At 33.9% G+C, this 22,943-nt stretch overlaps 1 protein-coding gene across 2 annotated transcripts in view; it reads left to right on the top strand.

Annotated features, from left to right (window-relative positions):
• The window catches only part of Slc30a9 (solute carrier family 30 member 9), a 50,940-nt gene that overhangs the window by 8,752 nt on the left and 19,245 nt on the right, over window positions 1–22,943 (top strand). The window contains exons 3-10 of one of the 2 annotated variants that reach the window (XM_048363849.1): window positions 5,511–5,567; window positions 7,632–7,731; window positions 8,823–8,915; window positions 9,290–9,372; window positions 15,614–15,672; window positions 17,632–17,696; window positions 18,677–18,779; window positions 21,644–21,699. In XM_048363849.1, the coding sequence (XP_048219806.1) occupies window positions 5,511–5,567; window positions 7,632–7,731; window positions 8,823–8,915; window positions 9,290–9,372; window positions 15,614–15,672; window positions 17,632–17,696; window positions 18,677–18,779; window positions 21,644–21,699 (616 nt within the window). Of the gene's footprint in view, window positions 1–5,507; window positions 5,568–7,631; window positions 7,732–8,822; window positions 8,916–9,289; window positions 9,373–15,613; window positions 15,673–17,631; window positions 17,697–18,676; window positions 18,780–21,643; window positions 21,700–22,943 lie in introns of both variants that reach the window. The other variant, XM_048363848.1, reaches the window with a different exon arrangement.

Raw genomic sequence — 22,943 nt, 5'->3', positions numbered from 1 at the left:
GGCTAGCACTCTCCACTTGAGCCACAGAGCCACTTCTGGCCGTTTTCTGTATATGTGGTACTGAGGAATCGAACCCAGGGCTTCATGTATACGAGGCGAGCACTCTTGCCACTAGGCCATATCCCCAGTCCCCTTTATTGCTGTTATTAACAATGCCATAGCTAAGTTTTGTAACTGAATCGATCAATTTTCATGTAGTTTTTGTATCTTATAAGAATTTGAGGTTTATATATATTGAAGTTGCTCTCACCTAGAGCTTTTATTTGCTTTCTTTAAGCTGGGACAAAACTTTGTGCTTTAAAAAAAAAAAGTTGATGCTGGAGCTTGAACCTAGAGCATTGCACATGCTAGGCAAGTACTGCTTCCCAAGCCCTCTGCTTTAAATTCATTTAGATCATGTTATTGCATGAACTGAAACTGCACATTTAGGTGAAGGGAGCTGACTTGTCAAAAGATATCAGGGGTACTCCCCCATTACTTACAATCTAAGTACAGATAGGTGTTTTCCTTATTGTGTGTATTATTTACTTCTAGTTCCCAGTTCTAGTTAAGTACAGATAGGTGTTTTCCTTATTGTGTGTATTATTTACTTCTAGTTCCCAATTCTAGTTCCCTACAATGTGTGTAGTTTTTTATGTGGTGTCTTTTATTAGACTCTATCTTGAGCAGGGTGTCCTGCTTATTCTCTGTAGTTCTACTCAAAGAATACGAAGTTCAACAGAAATAAGCCAAAGAAAAGCTGGGTTTGCTGTGCTCATTTATTTTGTAGAGGTCTTCATCTCAGTTATTTTTGTCTTCAAATCAGTTTTTGAGTAGATTAAGGATACAATTATTTGTTTGTTCTTTTGGTGATATTAAGTTTGAACTTGGACTCTACCATTTGAGTGATGCTTTCAGCCCTTTTTCTTCTCCTTATTTTTGAGAAAAGGTCTCACTTATCCAGGTTAGCCTGGACCATGATCTTCCCAAGAAATAATCTCCCTAATAGGACAGGCATGAATCACTACACCCAGCTTTTTCTGTTGAGCACAATTCTCCACTTTCATTTCCCACCTAGCTGGGATTACAGGTCTGAACCACTACATTTAGCTTGTTTGTTGAGATAAATTTTCATTAACTTTTGCCAGGCTGGCCTTAAACTACAATCCTGTCTTGTCCACTTCCCTCTCTGCTGAGCAGAGGTGTTTTTTAAATCCCTCAATCGAAAGTAGCCATTGGTCTTTAATGTTATCCTAATTTAAATTTCTTCATAGGTAATAGTCCTTATATTTTCAGTGTTTTATTTGTTCTATCTTCTACTTGAAAATCTCGTGACAACAGGAATCCTAATGCTAATGATTTGCATACAGTAGCTTAATTTAGGAATTTTAAGCTTCACAGAGATTATACTTGAAGTTATGAATATGTTTCAGACAATATAGAGAGTAAATTAGAACAAGGAGATAAGATATCCAGGTACAAAATTTCCCAAATCAGTAAGGATTCACTTCAGCTTGCAAAGCAGAGTTAGAGTTATTGTGGCTAAATAAACATCAAGTAGTAAATGGTATCAGATAAGAGTACTTGAATAATAATAAACATTCCAAAACTAGCTTTCCTTAAGTCAGATGTCCTTTACAGCAGATTTTCTTGATTCCTTGAGAAACTTTATTCATGTTAATGATACCTGTTTTTCATCCTCTCTTTGGGCTCAACTGTAGTCAATTTCTTCTAGGATAAGTAACTAGGATATTATAGGAGGAAGGAATGGAGTGTAATAAGTCTCTACATTCCAGAATTAAACATGTCTTTAAAGCATTATAAAGGAAAAAGAAACTTGATGAAGTAATATTATGGACAAAAATGTGTTATAATGTTTTTCTCAAGCAAAAATATTGATTGTTGATTTGACTATACAAAATTTTTTAAATTGACTTGCATGATTGAATCTCTTCTTGTTTGCTGACTGGAATAAAAACGTTAATTTTCTTATATTAGAAATACATTGTTATACTGACAGTTTTATTTTGGGCTCTATTTTTCAAGATTTGCCTATGTCAAATTAGACCTTGTTAGCCATCAGATAGACATCAAGTAATTGCTTGATTGAAAGATATTTTGTATTCTTTAAGGGTTTGAGGTTGATTTTTGAATAATTCAAGTCACATAATAAAGTCAGAAACAGCTAATTAAGAAGCAGAATCATCCTTAAATTGCTAAGGCATCCTTAAATTTTTAAGGAGTATTCATCTGTTTTAAATTTTAGTAAAATTAGTTTTAATTTTGTTAATGACACCAGATGTATGGCAAACAGCCAGGATTTGCACTTAAAACAAATGTCTAGAGCTAGTCATGGTTGGAATATCTGATTATTTGTTAAAATTATTTGTACTGGAGCAATGTAATGTGAATTTATTAAGCTGTTGATTTGTGCAAAATAAGTATTCATACACGTGTTTGAGCCATTTACTCACCTTGTTTATGCGTTGTAACACTGTATATTTAGTAACTCTAGACAGTGCATGATGAGAAGAACATTCAGAAGTTAACATCTTAGAGCAACTCATTTTATGTGATTTGCTTAAACAATCATTGTGGAAAGGGGCTTTTTCTTAGAACTTTTAACAGTTGATTTCAGTCATTTAGACTCTAGGTAAGTGTTGAAAACTTGCTGTTTTACTTTGTTCTTTCTCTTTTCTCTTCTCTGCTTTCTGATCTTCAACACAAAGACTTAAACATCAATAAGTAGATTTTGGGGAGAACATGATTCTTTTATTTGTTTATTTTATTTTTGTAGCCTAGGATGGCAGCAAATTTATATCCTCTTGCTTCCTCATAAGTGAAGATAATGGTATCTATATTAGGTTAGATTGGTTTTGTGGGTATTAATATATATAAAGCATGTAGAATAATGAACAGCACGTTTAAGTGCCAAATAAATATTAGTTATGGTTGCCTGTACTTAAGCTTAAATTTTTTATTGACTGATGATACAGAATTTAATAAGGCAAAGTGTTGATAAGGGTGACATTTTTATTACACAGCATATGATATATATATATATGCATTGCAATGCAATATTCTTGTGTATTTTAGAAAAAAAATTAGTTCCTGAGAATTTATTATTTAGCCCAAAACCTTCTCTACTTGATCTCCTTCTCTTCACATTTCCATTTCCCGTGTACCCATGTTATCCTATCCATTGGTTAAATAAAAAAGGGGGAATAGATGCAGGTAGCAGTATATGTTTAATTGACTCTCAATTTATTTCGACTGGTTTTGAACTTTGTTGTGATAACTTGTATGTATTTTTTGTGATTTACTTTTTTCATTCAATTTTGTTACTAAGATTTCAATTGGTATATGTATCTGTTCATTTTTAGGCTGTTTTGTGTAAGTTAATTCATATAAAATGCTTGGAATTGTGCTTGGCACATAGTTAGAGCTCAGAAAATATAGCCATGCCATGTTTACTATTCACTACAGTATAAAATGATGAATGAATATAACACAATTTGTTTATACACTCCCTTGTTGATGGGCATTTGGGTTGCTTCCATTATGTAAACAACAGAGTAGAATGTGGCTCTGAATATCTATGTGCCTCTTTTGTGTCCTTGTGCAAGGCTTTCTTAGTCACATTGTGGGGTTATAAATTCCATATTAGATAGTGCCAACTTTTCTTTTTTAATTTATTTTATTGTTATTATAGAGGTGCTATACAGAAGGGTTACATTTACATGCATCAGGTAATAAGTAGTGTCATCTGTTCCCTCATTCTCTCCCATTCCCTCCACCCCATCTTCACCCATGAGTTGTATAGTTTACTTTAATCAATGCCCAGCTCTACTGCTGTACTGTTTCACCCTTTTCCTTGAATTCTGTGCCCTCCCCACCACCCTCCCACAGATATGGCCATGAGTACACTTATATAAGGTAAGGAATACCAGATCATCAGAAAAAGAAAAAACAAATTTTTATAAAAGTGCTTTGTTTCCAGCCAACTTCTTTTTTTTTTTTTTTGGCCAGTCCTGGGGCTTGGACTCAGGGCCTGTGCACTGTCCCTGGCTTCTTCTTGCTCAAGGCTAGCACTCTGCCACTTGAGCCACAGTGCCACTTCTGGCCATTTTCTGTATATGTGGTGCTGGGGAATCGAACCCAGGGCCTCATGTATAGGAGGCAAGCACTCTTGCCACTAGGCCATATCCCCAGCCCCCAACTTCTTTTTAAATGCATCTTTTTTAAACCAAGTTAGTTAGCTTGTTTAAATTTTCAACAGCATTGTATGCATTTCCATTGCTGTGTACTCTTGTCAATATAAGGTATTCTCATATTTGCACTTTTTCCTAATTTAGTGGTTCTAAAATGACTTTTATTTTTCATTTTTTTGTTTTATTTGGGTTCTATTAATAGTGAATTATTGATAAAATGTTCATGTTATTTATATTTCTTTTTCTATCCACTTGTTTGTACACTGTATTTTATTGGTTTGGAAGCATTCATTAGTCTTGATACCAATCCTTTGTTGATTTTGTTTGTTGAATTATCTTCTTCCAGTTTGAGATTTTTTCTTTTTATTAGACCCTTTTGTGACCACGTATTTTGAATTTATTTATTTTTAATTTTTTATTGTTATTATAAGATGATATATAAAGGGGTTACAGTGATATAAGTCAGGTATAAGTACATTTCTTTTTCGACAATGTCCCCCCTTTGAATTTTAATTTATCAGAAATTACCCTTTGTGTGTGTGTGTGTTCATATTTTGCTTAAGAACTCTTTTTTTTTTTTTTGGTTAGAGGTGGTGACATACAACTGTAGTCCCAGCAGCACTCTGGAGGAAGATAGTGAGCTCAATCTAGTGTGGGCTACTTAGTGAGATCCTAAGAGAAAGAGAGAGAGACAGAGATAGAGACAGAGAGAGGGAGAGAGAAAAAGGAAGCTCTTTCTTTCCTACAGAAATATTCTAAAGTATTCAATTTGTCCTATGTTGTCTATTGTGAGGCATATGCACACATTAATATCTAAGCAAGGATTGTATTTTGGTGAGTAGATTGCTGTATAGTTGTTTCCTTAGCACTTACAATCATCCTTCCTTTTTTGAGTAGTGTTTCTAGAACAGTTTTAAGTAGGAAAAACCTGCATCCTTGTTTTCATGTTTTAAAGGAATATACCTAAACTCTCACCACTGAGTGCAATGTTTGTTATGAGTTTATTTGTCTGAACGGAAGTTTCTCTTTATCATAGCTTTGCATGGATTTGATTTTATTCAGTTCTTTTTCTTTAGTTCCTGAAATGATTCTATGATTTTGTTCTTTAATTAGTTAAAAGGCAGTAAACAGCTTCTAGAATGATCTACTTGCTTTTGTAATATTTACTACTTTAAGACACTTGGGATTGACCCAAAATGATCTGGGATATATTATTATGTCCAAGATACACATTTTATACATTGCTAGTTTAAGTTGTTATAGATTTGTATGAAAGCAGCCCTATTTTATGTAAACTTGTTTTTCTATACTTTCCAGCAGAAAATATAGGTGCAGAACTCAAAGCTCCACTTAAGCAAGAACCTCTCCAAGTAAGAGGTAAGTATATTTTATAATATCTTTTTATTATATTGGCACCATATATACATATACAGATACACTCACAGAGACACCTATGCACTCACATACCTATAGAGGTGTCTACCTCTATAGATACCTCTCATATAAAGGGAGCACTCTTTGTAGTTATATTAGTGTAAGGATATACTTCTATTTGGCTTTTATTTAATAGATTAACTATAAGGATATATTTTATTTATAAGCTGTTTTTCTACAACTGCTTTTTTAAGAAAAGTAAGGTGATTGCCAAAGGTCCTCCTGTATTATCTTATACAGCTTGTTCAAATTCAGGTTGTATGGGCCATACCTGTCTGACTTGGATTTCTAGGAGTAACTGAATACTCAAAGTACACAGGAATACTAAGAGTAACAAAGTACTCAAAGCTGTTATGTGTTTCCAACATAGCTGTTTTTATTGATGTGATAGCTCATTGTAATTAATTAGCAGCACTGTGGTCTTGATGTCAAACAGAATTAGATTCAGTTTGTAGTTCTTGAGATTATTATTAGTTGTTTAACCTTTCACACTTTATGTAACTTTTCTGAGCTCTAGTTTTCTGCTGTTCTGTGAAATGGAAGAAAATGAGGACCCTTTTCTAAGCTACCTTTGGAAGTAACATATAGCACACAGTTATATTTAAAACAATCAATATTAAGCAGCATGTAGTGGCATACAGGTGTAATTCTAGCATTCTGGAGGCTGAGAAGTGAGGATCTCAAGTTCAAGGCCATCCTGGGCCTCCAAAAATAAAGGATTACAAATACGGAATTAGCCATTATTATCATCAGTAATCTGTGTCAGGGCAGGCCAGTACAATATTCAGCTACTTTAAAGAAATTGCTTTAATATTTTTTGGTAAGGCACTAATATTTTTAAGGAGAGATGCAATTCTTCTTTTAGTTCCAGAAAGTAATACCTGGATTTTGGTTTTAGGGTTCTTAGAATAAGGCAGGTTTGAGGTATGAAGCACATGTTTGCTTTTGCAGATTTCTTTTTGAAATCTAAAATTATTCTATAATGGGCTATTTTTCAGATGTTTTGATTTTTATATTGAACTTTATTTTCTGAAATATTCTTAATTAATTAATTAATATGGATTTGAAAATATTTTATAGGAATACTTTTTGGTTGCTGAAATGATTTTAGGTTTAGCATTGCTTTTCAACTTTGAAGTAGAACAGAAAATAAGAATTAAATAAGCATAAAAACAGGTGGATAGGTGACAATTTTAAACAGAATACTTGAGTTTTTATTGTCTGGCTCTTACTATGTCTGCTTAAGTTATTTATCTCTATCATCTCACTAAAGATTTTACATTGTAATGATTTACAAACAGAATAATGTATAATTTTTTAACATCTATAAGTGAGGCCAAATTAGTATTGAGTTTTTGGTATTTTGGTTAATTTTTACATTTTATGAGCAGCTTAGCATTAGACAGTAGTGAAATCGTTTAGTAGAAAACAATATTTACCTATGTGCAAACTTCCTATAATTTTTTATTATAAAAATTGTTCCTATTTATTTCAGTTTTGTTAACATTAAATATAATAGTCCAGTAGCTTTAAACTTTTTAAACTTCTGTCCCCCCCAAAATACTACTTAATGACTTAAAAGACTTGTAGATTATATATATGACTTAATAAAAAACTAACAGAAGTACTTACCCTTACTTTTATTCAGTATCCTTTGATTATTTTCTGTTTTGACTTTTAAGAAAATGCTGGTTTTACCACACAGTTTGAAAAGCATTGAACTAACTTGTAATTTTTTTTATTGAAACTTTTTACATTTAGACCCAAGCAACTTGAATTATCTTACTGATTTAGGTAGCAGGAATACCTATACAAAGTGCTCATTAGGTTCACATTTCAGCTGTAATTTTAGATGAACTATGGAGATAAAATGTAGATGGCTAGAAATTACTTGGAAAGATAAATTTTCTGTGAAATTATGAACCCATTTTAAGTATCAACATGTATTCGTTTTCAAATATGACTTTCAATGTGTTTCCTTACATGTTTTCTATGTTATTGGTTTAGTCAAAGCAGTCCTTAAGAAAAGAGAGTATGGATCAAAATATACTCAGAATAATTTCATCACTGGAGTGAGAGCAATAAATGAGTTCTGCCTTAAATCCAGGTATAGTAGCTTAAAAAAATATAGTAGTATATTCTATGTAAGTAATCTAGCCATTCATTTCTTTTTTTTTTTTTTTTTTTTTTGGCCAGTCCTGGGCCTTGGACTCAGGGCCTGAGCACTGTCCCTGGCTTCTTCCCGCTCAAGGCTAGCACTCTGCCACTTGAGCCACAGCGCCACTTCTGGCCGTTTTCTGTATATGTGGTGCTGGGGAATCGAACCTAGGGCCTCGTGTATCCGAGGCAGGAACTCTTGCCACTAGGCTATATCCCCAGCCCGCCATTCATTTCTTAGATGTGTTGCCTACTGCCATCCATATGTAGAAAAATTTCCACTGACTTTTAGGAAGAAGAATTTTTATTCAATTGAAAATGTTAGCATTGTTAGTTGACTGAACTGAACTTTGTCCTAACATGAACAGGTCTAGTCTTTCTCTGTTTCTTGAATACACGAAGTTACATTTTCTAAGACCTCTGTATATGGTGAATTATATTTATGTTCAAACTTGCAACTGTAGTTTCTGTTGAGTATAATTTTTTGAAATTACTTTTTGGTATCTTAATTTTCTAATATAAATTATGTGTTGAAAGTATACTTGTCCCAGATCTAAACTTTTCTCCCTTCTTTATAGATTAGAAAAAAATGAGTTACCTATCCTTCTTTCCCCCTCTCTAGTGGGAGGGGAAAAACACATCACCATGGTGTAATATAGGACATAAATATTTCTACAGTAAATTTTACAACTTTCTTAACTATTTAAACAATTGATTATGACATTAATCTAAAACTACATTCTCTTTTATGTAGAGTATTTCATAGCAGATAAACCATAAGCAACATTGATGGAACTGAATTTTTAAATACTGTCATGGCGTCTATATTGAACATCAGAACTTACTTCCTTTTTTCCAGATTTTGTATTCAAAAGTGGAATCTTTAAACTGGCTTTAAAGAGGTATACTGGTAAATTATTTTAAGATGAGGATCAATGTAGTTGCTTTTATCTACACTTAGTTATCTTTTTTAATTTATAAATTGAATGAATTATAATATTGTTAAACCATGATTTGAATAAATTCAACATGTTTCTGTAGTGATCTAGATCAGCTTCGGAAAATCAGACGACGAAGTCCCCATGAAGATACTGAGTCCTTTACTGTGTACTTGAGATCAGATGTGGAGGCAAAGTAAGAACATAGTTTTTGGTTTTTTCAATAATAAAAGTATAAGCCAAATTTAGGATGAATGAAAACACATTTTTTTTTACAGATTCCATGTAAAATGACATATTTTTAAAAAGCAGAATTGCATATTTGTAAACCTGTTTATCAATATTAGTATATGGTAGTTAACTAACTATAAGTAATAATTTATAAGAACGTTTGCAGTTGAATTTATTCTTGCTGTTTCAATTTAATTTAGAAAAATTCTTTAAGTGCTTTATACTTCTCTGAAAGGACCTTATGCTTTAAGATTCTCATATAGCTAATTTACATTAAAATTTAATTATAACAAAGTCATTCAAAATGATTATTGGTTATGGCCATGTGTGCATACACAGGTCTTTGGAAGTTTGGGGAAGCCCTGAAGCTCTTGCCAGAGAGAAGAAACTCCGTAAGGAGGCAGAAATTGAATATAGAGAACGTAAGTACATCCATCTTAAAGCAGCATGTAAGAACTATGCCTATAATAAGTATATATTCTGTATTGCTCACATGGTTTGGCTCTGTTGGTTCAGAAAATAACAGTTTTCATTTGGGATTTATTTTATTAAAAATAGGTTCTGCTTTTTTGTTGTTTACTTTGATAACTTTTTATTTTTGTTGTGTTTTTTTTTCTTGTGCTGGGGGATTAAACACACTGCCTTGCTCATGCAAGAGAAGTGCTGTATTACTGAGTTATGTCTCCATTCCTTGGTTTTTTTAAGGCAACTCACCATCCTCCTGCCTCTGCCTTTCAAGTGCTGTGATTATAGCCCTGTATTGTCATGCTGGCCTCTTTGATAAATTTTGAAAGGTAATGATAAGGAGAGAAAAATTATAGTTTGTAGCTTCTGTAAAACATGTGACTATTAAAATTTATACAGCTTTCATATAAGAAAGTAATTACTGTCTCATAATTACTTTCATATATGAAAGCTGTATTCATTCAGCTACTACCTTAATTCATTCAGCAAGTATTTAGTAGGAATAAGAAGCTCTTTGGCATTTTGAGATATAGGTGAAAATAATACTCAGCTTAATTTGGCAGTTTAAAGTTTGACTTTGGATACTGAAATATATGTTTTCGATATTTTAATTATATAAGTATGTATTTATGATGTTTCATGCATACTTCCAATTAAAAAGAATATGAAGTTTAGGGAGCCAAAGGCTCACACTCATCAGTGTGAGCTACTCCTACCTACTCAGGAGGTAGCGATCTATAAGATTTCAGTTTGAAGCCAGTTCATGCAGAAAATTCCTCCAGATTCCATCCCTAAAATAACTAGCAAAAATCCAGGCTGGAAAGCATGACTCATATGGTTGAGTACCAGACACAGTAGCATGAGACTCTGAGTTCAACCCATGGTATTGGTTATACTACTACTACTACTACTTCTACTACTACTACATAGCTAGGTATGGTGCTCATTCCTGTCACCTTAGCTACTCTGGAAATGGTGATTGGGAGCACTGTAGTGGTTTGAGACCAGCCCAGGCAACAAGTTAACAAGATCCCATCTCAGCTCATAAAAACTGGTTGTGGTGGGGCACACCTGTCATCCTCTCTCCACAAAAGCATAAGAGACTAGTCCAGGCTGGCCCAGGCATTTAAAACAAACAGACAACTCTATTCCAAAATTAGTGGAAGAAGCTGGGCACCAGTGGCTCAGACCTGTAATCTTAGCCAATCAGGAGGCTGAGATCTGAGAACTGCAATTCGAAGCCAGCTAGGGTAGGAAAGTCCATGAGACTCTTATCTCCATTTAACCACCAGAAAACCAGAAGTAGCACTGTGGCTCAAAGTGGTTTAGTGCTAGCCTTGAGCATAAAAGTTCAGGGATAGCACCAAGGCCCTGAGTTCAAGCCCCACAACTGACAAAATAAATAATGAATGAAAAATAATGAAAGCAAAAGAAGATGGAGTTTGGCTCAGGTGGTAGAACATTTGCCTAGCAAGTGTTTCACTGATACCAACTACATAAATAAATGATTGGATGTATGTGTATGTACATACATAAAAAAATTATAACATGCTGATATCTCTAGCAAAAAGAATCCTGAGTTCAAGGATAGCCTGAGTGTGAGACCCTACCTTTATATGATGAATTATAATATGAAGAAATATGAAGAATCATAAGCCACCTTTAGTTTCATATAATACCGGTGTGTTTTTTTTCCCCTTCCTTGAGGGAACTTGGTTAATGATTTGTATCTCAGAATATTTTCAGTGTACTTTCAAACTTACATGCAGATTTTTTCACTTAATCATAAATGGGGTGACACCGTGCATATGTATGTACATCTTGCTCTTTATAAATACCAGTGTAATCATAACTTTTCCCATATCTATATATAGAAGTCTATGCCTGCCTCATTCTCCTTTCAAGACTGAGTTCTAGTGTTCAGATGTAGCAAAATTTATATTTTCTAGTTTTTTCTTTGTTACAAAGAATATGCTAATGATAATTTCCTTATATGGTTTTTCTTTATAACATGAAATTATTGTAACTTTATATCAAATGGTCAAATGGGATGGGCATTTTAAAATTTGATAGGTGCTGAAGAGTTATTCTCCAAAGGAGATAGGTAATAATATGTATCTACAGTGATAGTATATGAAGGTGGGTTTCTGCATACTCTTGCCAGTGCTGGATATTAACAGTGTTTCCACTTTTCTGTGTATGTGATGGGTAACAAATGGTAACATTATATTTTAATTTGTCCCATTACTATTGAGGTTATCCTCTAATACCTTACTGCCCTTTTCTTCTTTCTTTTCTGTAATGTTTTTTATATTTCTTATTCATTTGTTAGGATTGTTTGACTTTTACAATATGTTGAGAGGCAGGCAGTACTTAGTCTTGCTATGCAGACACTTTACCATTTCAGCCACAGCTCCACTTTTGGCTTTGTTTTGTTTTGGTGGTTAAATGGAGATAAGAGCCTCACAGACTTTCCTGGGTAGGCAGGCTTCAAACTGCAATCCTCAGATCTCAGCCTCCTGAGTAGCTATGATTACAGGCATGAGCCACTGACACCTGGCTAGATTGTTTTAAAATTTTTGTTTTAAGCTATGTGGTGGCTCACACCTATAATATTAGCTACTCAAGAGGCAGAGATTGAGAGGATCACAATTCAAGCGTAGCCAGGTAGTTCAGACTAGCCAGATTATTCAAAAAGTACCAAAAGTAGGAAAGGCTGGGGGTAGAACACCAGTGGTAGAGCACCTGTTTACCTTAGTGCAAGGGCCTGAGTTCAGACCCCAGTGTTTCCACAAACAAGAAGCAAATGAATTAATTTCTATGAGTTTTGGTGGATTTTAGCACATGTTTTTTTTTGTCTGAACTATGTTATAATATTATCTTCTATCTATCTATCTATCTATCTATCTATCTATCTATCTATCTATCTATCTATCTATCTATCTATTCTTAGCAGTACTGGGGCTTGAACTCAGGGCCTGGGCACTTTCCCTGAGCTTTTGCTCAAAGCCAGCACTCTAGAACTTGAGCCACAGTGCCACTTCCAGCCTTTTCTGTTTATGTGGTGCTAAGGAATTGACCCAGGGCTTCATGCATGCACTCTACCACTAAGCCACATTCCCAGCCCTATCTTCAATTTTTTTTAATTTTTTTTTCTCTCTTTATAGTGAGGTAATTTCAAACATACTCAGAAGTACAGCAGTATTTATCACCTCATTTTACAGTCGTCAACATACAGACAACCTTATTTCTCTCTCATCCTGGATAGTATTACTGGATTATTTAGAAACTACTCTCCAAAATTATATCATTTCCTCTGTGAATATTTCAGTATATACCTCCAGGATGTTTGTCTTTGTCAGTTCAGGTGACAGTGATGGCTGAACTAGCTTACAAAAGCTACTCACTCCTTGCAGTGAGCTGTCAGTCTTAATCCTTTCAGTTGACCCTTGGTTAAAGGTCTAAGATACTCTGACACAGCTTTAATTCTGGCAATGACAGTGAATAACCTTCTGCTGCTGATACCTCTTCAAAACAATTGAAAACATTTTGTCACTTTCTAGGTGGTCTAGTCAAGAAGAATAGGAATATACTTAAAATTTTTGTGACCTGGAATATATAATATTCACTTTTAACTATACATTAAAACAGTATAAAATCAAGTCTTTTAGGTTTGGCATTTATAAAAGTATGAAGGGATCAGCAAATCCTAGTGTGTAAGGGTTTTAGCCTCTTACAAGATGCAAATAATGTTGACTGTCTTTATCTACAGATATCCTTAAAAAAATTACACATATATGTATGAAGATATAGTATATATATATGTATGTATATGAAAATAACAACAAAACTCATTGAAAACTGTAAAAGAGGGAGAAGGATAAGAGAATAAGTTGCATTTGATCAAAGTACATTGTATGTATGTTTAGATACATCACAACAAACCCCTTTGCAAAAATTATCATATTCTAATAATAAAGATGAAAATTTTATTTGCATATACATTCTTTAAGCCAGACTTAATGTTTATTTTTGTAATGTATCAGTGTAAAATTATAAGGCATAATAGTACTTAAATAAAAAACTTATTCTGATTCCTTGTTTAAATTACCAGTAATGTCAATTACCTATGGTCTTCTTACAACATAAAAAGAAATCTTCATTGATTACATTTCAAAGCCCAAGCTGTAGTTCAAGAAATATTTCACAGGTTTTGTTAATGCAGAGAAAATATCCATATTTCAGCATCAGTTGATTTGTGTGGAGAAACTTCCACCAAACCTTTAATTAGAAATGATTAATATTCTATATTTTGACATGGTAAAGAGCAAATAGCAAAGATTTTAGTGAAATTCTATAAATGTTTTCTGTTTAGTGAATGCACTAATTTAAATTATGTGCTTTTAAAAAGAGCTTCTATCACAAGTGGCACATATAGGACAACTCAATTGGTTTTTTGTGCAGAATCACATCAAAAGCTTTCAGAAGCATTAGTTTTTGGTAGTTGGGCAGCTGGCGATTGTTATAATTATAATAAGTAAACTTTATGTTTATGAGTTAATACAAGTATTTAGTACCTGTCTATTCAAATACGAACTGTTCTTGAGAAGATATAAAATATTAATATTCAAATGTGAACTATTGGAATGTAAAATACAATCAAGTGTAAAATATATGTTAAATATATTTACTATTTTATAGTGAGTATGTGAAATACATAATTAATGAAGTAATAAAATACACAAAAATCAGATTTTTATATATAAAATAAATATATCTGTACATATTTGAATATTTAATATGAAGTATGTAAAACCTCAATTATCATTAACATGTACTTTTACAATCAATTTTGGTAGTGAAGAATATTGACTTACCTGTAAGTTTTTGGGTTTTTTGAAGGGGGAGATTGGCTTTTTGGCTTCAGTAAAGACTTAGAACATGTGAAGCATGTGCTCTACCCCAGAGCTATATCCCTAGCCTCAGAACACTTATTTTGAATCCCACTTAACACTTACTTTGAATCCCACTTAAGCAAAATGTCTCACCATCCATCTCATTAGTAGACCTTATATTACAATATTACCAACAATTGTGTTCATATCCTTTTATTTTGTTTTACCAAAAAATTGTGGAAATTATTATCCATGTTGTGTGGTATGTGAGCTATATGACAAGAGTTTCTTCTTTTTTAACACTAAATATTACATTGTATGTGCATGCCACATTCTCTTTATCAATCCATCCATTCATGGACTTTTGGATTGCTTCTCCTCTCGACACTTAGGTAGTTGGGTGCTCTCGTGAACATGGGTGTACAAATAGCTCTTTGAAGCCCTGATGAATATTTTTTAGATACACACTTAAGGGTGGGGTTGTTGTTTTATGCAGTAATTCTATTTTTAAATTATTTGAGGCACTTTTATATTTTAAGAACACTTAGCACTATTTTTCATTCCCATCAACAATATGGTTTTAGAATCTCCATGTCTTTATCAGTACTTACTTTCTCTCTGTGTGTGTGTGTGTGTGTGTGTGTGTGTGTGTGTGTGTCCTTTTAAATTTTTTTGTTTTTCAAGTAGTAGCTAACTTGATGGATGTATGGTTATGGTTTTCATTTGTGTTTTTCTGTGACCTTTAAGTATCTTTCCGTATGATTATAGGCTGTTTATGTATCATCCTTCTTTCTTATTTTGATGGCACTGGGGCTTGATTTCAGGGTCTTATGTTTGCTAAGCTAGTGTTCTACCACTTCAGTTTTGTGTATTGTCTTTGAGAAATGTTTACCTAAGTTCTTCACCCAAATTTTAGTCAAGTTGCAAAATCCAGATTTTTTTTACAGTACCTTAGTATTTTTCCTGGTTGAACAAATTTAACATAATCTTCAAGAGAATGGTTTAGGGACAGGCATTGTTGCTTGTGCCTGTCATCCCAGCTCCCTGGGAGGACTGTGGGGCCAAGCAAGGTGTGAGGCCATCCAAACAAACAGGTAAGACCCCATCTCAACAAATAAACCGGTCGTAGTGATTCATACCTGTAACTTCAAAATGAGGGAGGTATAGCATAGGTGAAAAAAAGTGACTTTCTTAGAGTGCTTTCTAGACCCTGAATTCAAACCCCAGTAGCATGAAGGAAAATTGTATTAATCTAAACTGACTGGCATGAATGTAACTTAAACTTATTTTCTAATTCTTGTAGGGCTGTTTAGAAATCAAAAAATATTGAAAGAATATAGAGATTTCTTGGGAAACACTAAGGTAAGGATATCTTTGTAATAATGCTTATGTGGGTTGCCCAACAAAATCCTAACATCAATCCATTATAAAATTTTAGCATGTTAATTCAAGATTTTGAACACACTATAATTAGTAGAATTTACTGTCTATTCATTCTTGCCTGATTTTCTTGAAATAAAAAAGTCAACTTTGAATATTGTTTCTATTTCTCTATTCTGCAGCCTATAGACAGAGAGGAAACTATTAGCAAGCATTTGTATCTCTCATGTGCATGTTGATTTTCTTTATCTTCACTTCTAACTCTTAACTCTGGCCAAACATTCCAACTATTAGCTCCTGTTTTCATTGCGGAAGTGTAGCTCTTGAAAGAAAATTACACAGCCAATTTGGTATCTCTTTAATACATTTGCATCTAATATGTCTACTATCTTGTGCCTCCTCTCAGGATCCTAATTCTATGACTTTCTTAGGATAATTCTTTAGTAGTCTCTTTATCTTAGCCTAAAATATTTATCAGCTTAATAGCATTTTCTTGAAATGAACCAATAAACTACTGTTCCTGAATCTATAATTTTCTATACTTGTCTCAAAAGTTAAAGAAACTTTTAAATTGTTAAACATTTTCAGATATATACAAAAGTAGATATTGTATATTTAGTTTCAGTAATTGCCACTGTGATCTATGAAAAGATACAATTCTTTAACTGCATTTCTTATGGAATCTTGGTTAGTTTTTACAGGTTGCTTCTCATGACTATTAGGTATCTTGGCTCCCTGTGTTCTCTTTTGTTTTGTTTTGTTTTTTTGCCCCTCAGTGTTGCACTGAAAGTGCTTACTGCAGGCAGTAGATCCCTTTTTTCCAGGCTTTCTCTTCTTACTTTCTTGTGGAACTTACCATGGTTTCTGATCCAGTTAATGCCAACTTATCTTCTTTTCTAGTCTTTATCCAATTAATGCCAACATATCTTTTTTTCTATCTTTATCAAAGTGATTGGGAAAGAATGGACAAAACTTATTTTACAGTAGAATGTAATAGTATTTCAGGGAGGGGAAAAGCATAAGAAAAAAGAACTAGGAAGTATATATCCAGAAATAGCAAAAGAAAATCTCTCAAGAAAATATTTTTCTCTGATGTTTCTTCACCTTGTTTTGTTCCCTTTCTTTTCTGGAATCAACCACATTATTTTCATGTAAAGTATTTTGTCTTGAGAGAACAGTCAGGACTTAAATGAGAGCCATGAACTTGTTAGCTTTAACTCTTCCTTTTTTACTATTTAAGTTATTATAGCTTTTGCTTTTTTAAATATCAAGCTATAGCTCAAGATGTAGCTCACCGAGGAAAGAACTATGTATGCAACTTGTGGGTGGAGATGGGAGGGAGGCACTGGGAGAGAGGAAAAAAAAAAAGATATAGCTCAAGATACAGAAAATTTTAGTACATATATTTTAGTTCAAGTTTTTTTGCTTTCTACTTTACTACTTTCTACTACCTTACTTCCTTTCTGGAAGCAAGCAGCACATCAATTACAAAGAAACAAGGTTTTGAAGAGTATCAAGATGCAGTTTTAATTTCTATCTGCTTGCTTTTGAGAAAGGGAATGCTGGAGAAAAGGAAATGAGTAAGCTGTTTGTTCAGAGGTTTTTGTTGTTTTTTGGGGTGGGGTGGGGTGGGGGGATTTGTTGGTTGTGGGGCTTGAAGTCAGGGCCTGGATGCTGTTCCTGAGCTCTTTGCTCAAGGCTAGTGCTCTACCGCTTGAGCCATAGTGCCACTTCCAGTTTTTGAGAAGTTAACTGGAAATAAATAAGTCTCACGGAGACTTTTCTGTTCAGGCTGGCTTTGAACTGTGATCCTCAGATCTCAGCCTCCTGATTATAGATGTGAGCTACCAGCACCCAGCTGCGTTTAGAGATTTTGAAAGGAGAAATGAGTCAGTGGTTCTCTGAAAGATTTTACAAGTTACTTTCATGTTTATTTTATAGCCACGTTCGAGAACATCAGTGTTTCTTAAGGGACCAGGAAAAGTAGTGATGGTTGCCATTTGTATGTAAGTACTGAAAAATAAGCATTTGAAGATAGAAATATTCTCTTTTTAATGTGTATACCCTTGAGTATGTAAAATTTATGACTTGGTTGCTAGCTGTAGTTAGAGGTTTACATTGTTTTAAGAGGAAGTTGAATAATTCTACGTTGTTACTTACTCAGAAGGCTGAGATCCAAAGAAAGAGGTTTGAAGCCAGCCATGCAGGAAAATAAATGAGAATTGTATCTCTGATTAAGCCACAAAAATGTCAGTAGTAGTAGAACAGCTCAAGTGGTAGAGCACCAGCCTTGAGCAAAAGAGCCAGGAGAGAGCACAAGGCCCTGAGTTCTAACCCCAGTATGGGGACAAAAAGAAAAGAAATACTTTGAAGATATAGTTCAAGACAGTGTCCATTGTTCTGGCATGGACAATTAAATATTGCACCATTCACTGAGAAGAACATGGAAACAGGAAGCCAAGAAAGTAAATTCATTTTTTTTTTAGTTGTTATGGGATACCTAGCTACAGATGGCCAACAAAATTTGTTCTTTTCACCAGTAAAATAATTAATTATAATTTTTCCCATTGGAGAAATGTATATAATCTTTGTAAACTGGTAAACATAGTACCTCGTATATAACGTATTATATAACGTATATAATGTATTATTGTTAATAAATATTGGTCTGAAGCTCAAGTCAGAGATTCAAGTTAGTGACAGAGTCACAAATTATTTTTACATGTGATAATTTAAAGCTGTAGAAATAGTTAAGATAACCTAGGGAATAGTAACAGTATGTGAAGAAGAAAAAACTCTCAACACTTAGCATTGCCTCTTCATTTGAGTACTTAACATTACCATATTCTATATTTTTATATTTTTATTTGAACAGTAATAAAGTCCCTTTAAATTTACTTTTAATAGGATCTAATGCAGAGACATATAAAGTTGATTAAGTTTTTTTAATCCATATCTATATCATATTTTTCTCTTTTTCTCCTAGCAATGGTTTAAACTGTTTCTTTAAATTTCTTGCTTGGATTTATACGGGTTCAGCAAGTATGTTCTCAGAAGCTATACACTCATTATCAGATACTTGTAATCAGGTGAGGAGTAAAGGGGATTTTAATTATTATTTAAAGTAGTTTTTTTAGGCTGTAGTGTAAAAGTTGATCTATTCAGAGTAAATGATTGCTGTAGTTGGCTTATGGAAGAAAATAAGCTGCTTTACTTCTGAGCCATTAAGCACAGTTGGCCTTGTCAATACACAGACTATGCATCTGTGGTCCACATTGAACCAACAGTGGGTACCAAATACTCAGAAAAGCATGGTTGCACTGAATATGTACATATTTTTCCCTTGACATTCTTTCAACAAAACAGTTTTAAGATTATATGTTTACTATGTAAATTGTATTTTCATTGAGTATTTGTATGTTTTTAGATCATATGCAACTACTGTACTATTTTATACAAACACTTGAGCAGCCAAGAACTTCAGGTAGTTATAGAACTAATCCCTCAGTGATACTGAGACACAGCTCTACATGGGAATATGATCATTGTGTGCATATGCATCACACACACAAATGTTTGGGGGGTTTTGTTGTTGTTCCTGAGTTTGAACTCAAGGCCTCAAGCTCACTCAATTTGTTTGGTTGGCTGACTCTGTACTACTCATGCCATGCCTCCAGCCCAGATCTTGTTGGTTATTTTAGAGGTGGAATCTCTCAGATTTTTATGTCATATCTGCTGTAAATCTGATCTTCCAGGTGTCAGCCTCCTTAAAGTAGCTAGAATTAGAGACCTGAGTTACCAGACCTGGGCTTATGGTCATAGTTTAAAACAAAATTTTATGCTTTAATACTTGGTTACAAGCTTTTTTTTTTTTGGCCAGTCCTGCCCGGGGCTTGGACTCAGGGCCTGAGCACTGTCCCTGGCTTCTTTTTGCTCTAGGCTAGCACTCTGCCACTTGAGCCACAGCGCCACTTCTTGCCATTTTCTGTATATGTGGTGCAGGGGAATTGAACCCAGGGCCTCATGTATACGAGGCAAGCACTCTTACCACTAGGCCATATCCCCAGCCCCGGTTACAAGCTTTTGTGAAAAAAATGTTACATTGAGTTTAAATTTTCTTTATATGTGTATACTTAATAACTTACAACTAATAAATTTAAGATCTTTGGATAAAGATATAAAATAAGTATGCTGTGTCTTAAAATATGTTTTCATTAGACTAATGACTTGAATTACTTTCCTTGAATTTGCAAATGAAGAATTTAAAAATATTGAAGTATCTTTTAATCTCCTTTAGCTAAAATTATGAGTATAAAAAAACCCAAACCTTTGAAAGTAATTCTACATCAGCTGGGCACTGGTAGTTTATGCCTGTAATTCTACTCAGGAGTCTGAGATCTGAGGATCATGGTTCAAAGCAGCCCCAGCAAGTCCATGAGACCCTTATCTCCAGTTCACCAACAGAAAACTGGAAGTGGCACTGTGGTTCAAAGTAGTAGAGCAGTAGCCATGGGCAAAAGAGCTTAGGGACAACACCCAGGCCCAGAGTTCAAGCCACACAATAATTTTTTTAAAATACTATAAAAACATTTTGCTTGTGTATCTGTTTGGTATATTAAGAGAATAACTTTTCAGTGTTTACATATAATCAAGCCTATTACATTGGGGCAAGTTTGGGAGAATATAAAATGAAAGATAGGGTTATAAGACTATTTAAGGCTGGTCAATAGCTTACTAGCATCTGGGAGTTCCATGTTCACATGGATTGGATGTCATAGGTTTAATTTGTGAAATTTCTCTAAATTGATCAACCAAACAAAGTTTAAGATTAAAGGCATGAGCCATTGTTCTTGGGTAGGTTTCTAAATTCATATCAAGTAACAGTGGAAAGAGCTTACTGAGAACAAGCATACAAATATCAAGAAATTCCAGGGGATAACTCTTATAATAAGGATAAAATAAAATTTAGAAATTAAAGAAAGGATGAAAACATGAAGGCAAGTGAGTGAATAGGAAGAGTCTGTAGATCTGGTAATTAAATTAAGTTGCCAGATTAAATAATTAATGTCTATTGTTAACATATGTTGACAATTTGCTCTGTTTATTTTAGAGATTTTTTTCCCCAAGAAACAAAGTTTTTGTGGGTTTTTTTGGGAGGAGGAGGGCATGCTTAGGGAACAAGCCTAGGTCTTTGGGAATAATAGGCAGCACTCAACCATCTGAGCTATATTTACCACAACCCCTCCCTCCCAGCAGAGAAAGAAAAGCTTAGTTACAACTTTTTCATTTTTTGTTTCTCCCCTTCCAATTTTTTCTATATACATTGACATATGTACTTGTACACGTTTTTGTAGTTTTACTAAAATGTATGTATCTACAAACAGCACATAGTTTCAGACCTTTCCTTTTTTTGTTTGCACAGCTATGTTATTCTTATGAAACATCAAATATTATAGGCCACCCTAATTAGATTTATCTCCTGAGTTATAAACTTAGTTAAAAAGTCTATTCCTTCAGATTTTCTCTTGTTCCTTATATTGTAGGTACATTAAAAAAAACTAAAAAACATGAGTTCATATATATATATGCACATATATATTATACATACTGTTTTAACTTGCTTTTTCCTTGTGTTTCATTTACTGATAACCTAGAAACTTTCTTTGTCAGTAAAGTGCTATAGAAGTAATTGATGGTTCTTTACTCGTTTTGCATTTTTCAACTGATGGAATTTTAAAGTGCTTTATGCGCTTCATCTTTATTTTTGAAAAATGTTGTTTGGAACTCTGTTTAGTTCATCTTTATTCTCTTTAATACTGGAAACCAGAACTGCTGGGCCACTGAACATGGGTATGTTAAATGTTTATTATTGTCACTGTGCACCCACCAAACTGCCTTACTCATATTATCCATCTGCTAATGTTTATTTACCTTTTCCCCTTCTTCTCCATAGGGTTTACTAGCATTGGGCATCAGTAAGTCTGTTCAAACACCAGATCCTACACATCCGTAAGGATATTGTCTTTATTTTGTTTTTGTTCGTTTTGTCATTGAAATAAAAGCAACCAAATTTTAGAAATCTCCTGCAATTTATATCTCTGCCATTTGTGAAAAATCTGAGAATTTTCTTCCACTGTAGTATCTAAAGTGCAGGATTCACCTTTGTGTCAAAGTGTATTAAAGGGATAATTTAAAAAGGGAGTTTAAAGTATTTTTATGTCAATATAGCATACAGATATTTTCTTCTCCATATGATAATTAGTAACAGTATATATTTTGATCTGAGTTCTCTCTTATTTTGATCCAAAGGAATATATATTTCATATCTATTCTGATAGGCTATCAACTCAACTTTTGATGATAGCTTTCATTTAATATATACTTATTTAATGCTATTATTACATTGTGAACTAATTATAAAATACATGTGCTTTTTGAATACATTATTCTGCTTGGGGCACCAGCAGCTCACACTTGTAATCCTAACTACATGGGAGGCTGGGAACAGAAGGATCAGTTTCATACCAGCCTGGCCAGAAAAGTCCATGAGACTTTATCCAACAGGAGAAGCTAGATATCTCAATAGTAGAAGCTGGACATCGTGTGGGTACCTGTTATTGCAGCTGTTATAGGAAGCCTAAAAGTAAATGGACCATGGTCCAATCATATTCCTGGGCAGGAAGTGAGACTTGTTGCAAAAATAACTAGTACTCCTTAATATCATGTGCCAGGATATGACAAGGACACCTGCATGTCCATGTTCATTGCCACACTATTCACAATAGTTCATACACGGAAACAGCCCCGATGTGCCATAATAGACAAGTGGATGCAAAAAATGTGGTACCTATACACAGTGGAATTTTACACAGTCATTAGAAAGAATAAATACTGTCATTTGCTAGGCAGTGATGGCTCATGCCTGTAATTCTAGCTACTCAGGAGGCTAAGGAGGTTTGAAGCTAGCCTGGGCAAGAAAGTCCCCATGAGACTCATATTTCTAATTAATCACTTCAAAACTGGAAGTGGTGTTATGGCTCAAGTGGTAGAGCACTAGCCTTGAGCACAGAAAGGCTCAGATATAGTGCTCAGGCCCTGAATTTAACCCTACAACCAAAGGGGAAAAAAAAAGTCATTTGCAGGGAGGTGGATGGAACTAGAACAAATTATTGAGGTAGGCCAAGCTCAGAGAGACAAACAGCACATGTTCTCTCTGATATGCGGAAATTAGATCTAAAATGCACTGGCATATA

Source organism: Perognathus longimembris, chromosome 16, assembly GCF_023159225.1.
Source record: "Perognathus longimembris pacificus isolate PPM17 chromosome 16, ASM2315922v1, whole genome shotgun sequence".
Classification (NCBI taxonomy): Eukaryota; Metazoa; Chordata; class Mammalia; order Rodentia; family Heteromyidae; genus Perognathus; species Perognathus longimembris.
The sequence above is the reverse complement of the archived record's forward strand: the minus strand, read 5'-3'. Positions and strand labels throughout refer to the sequence as shown.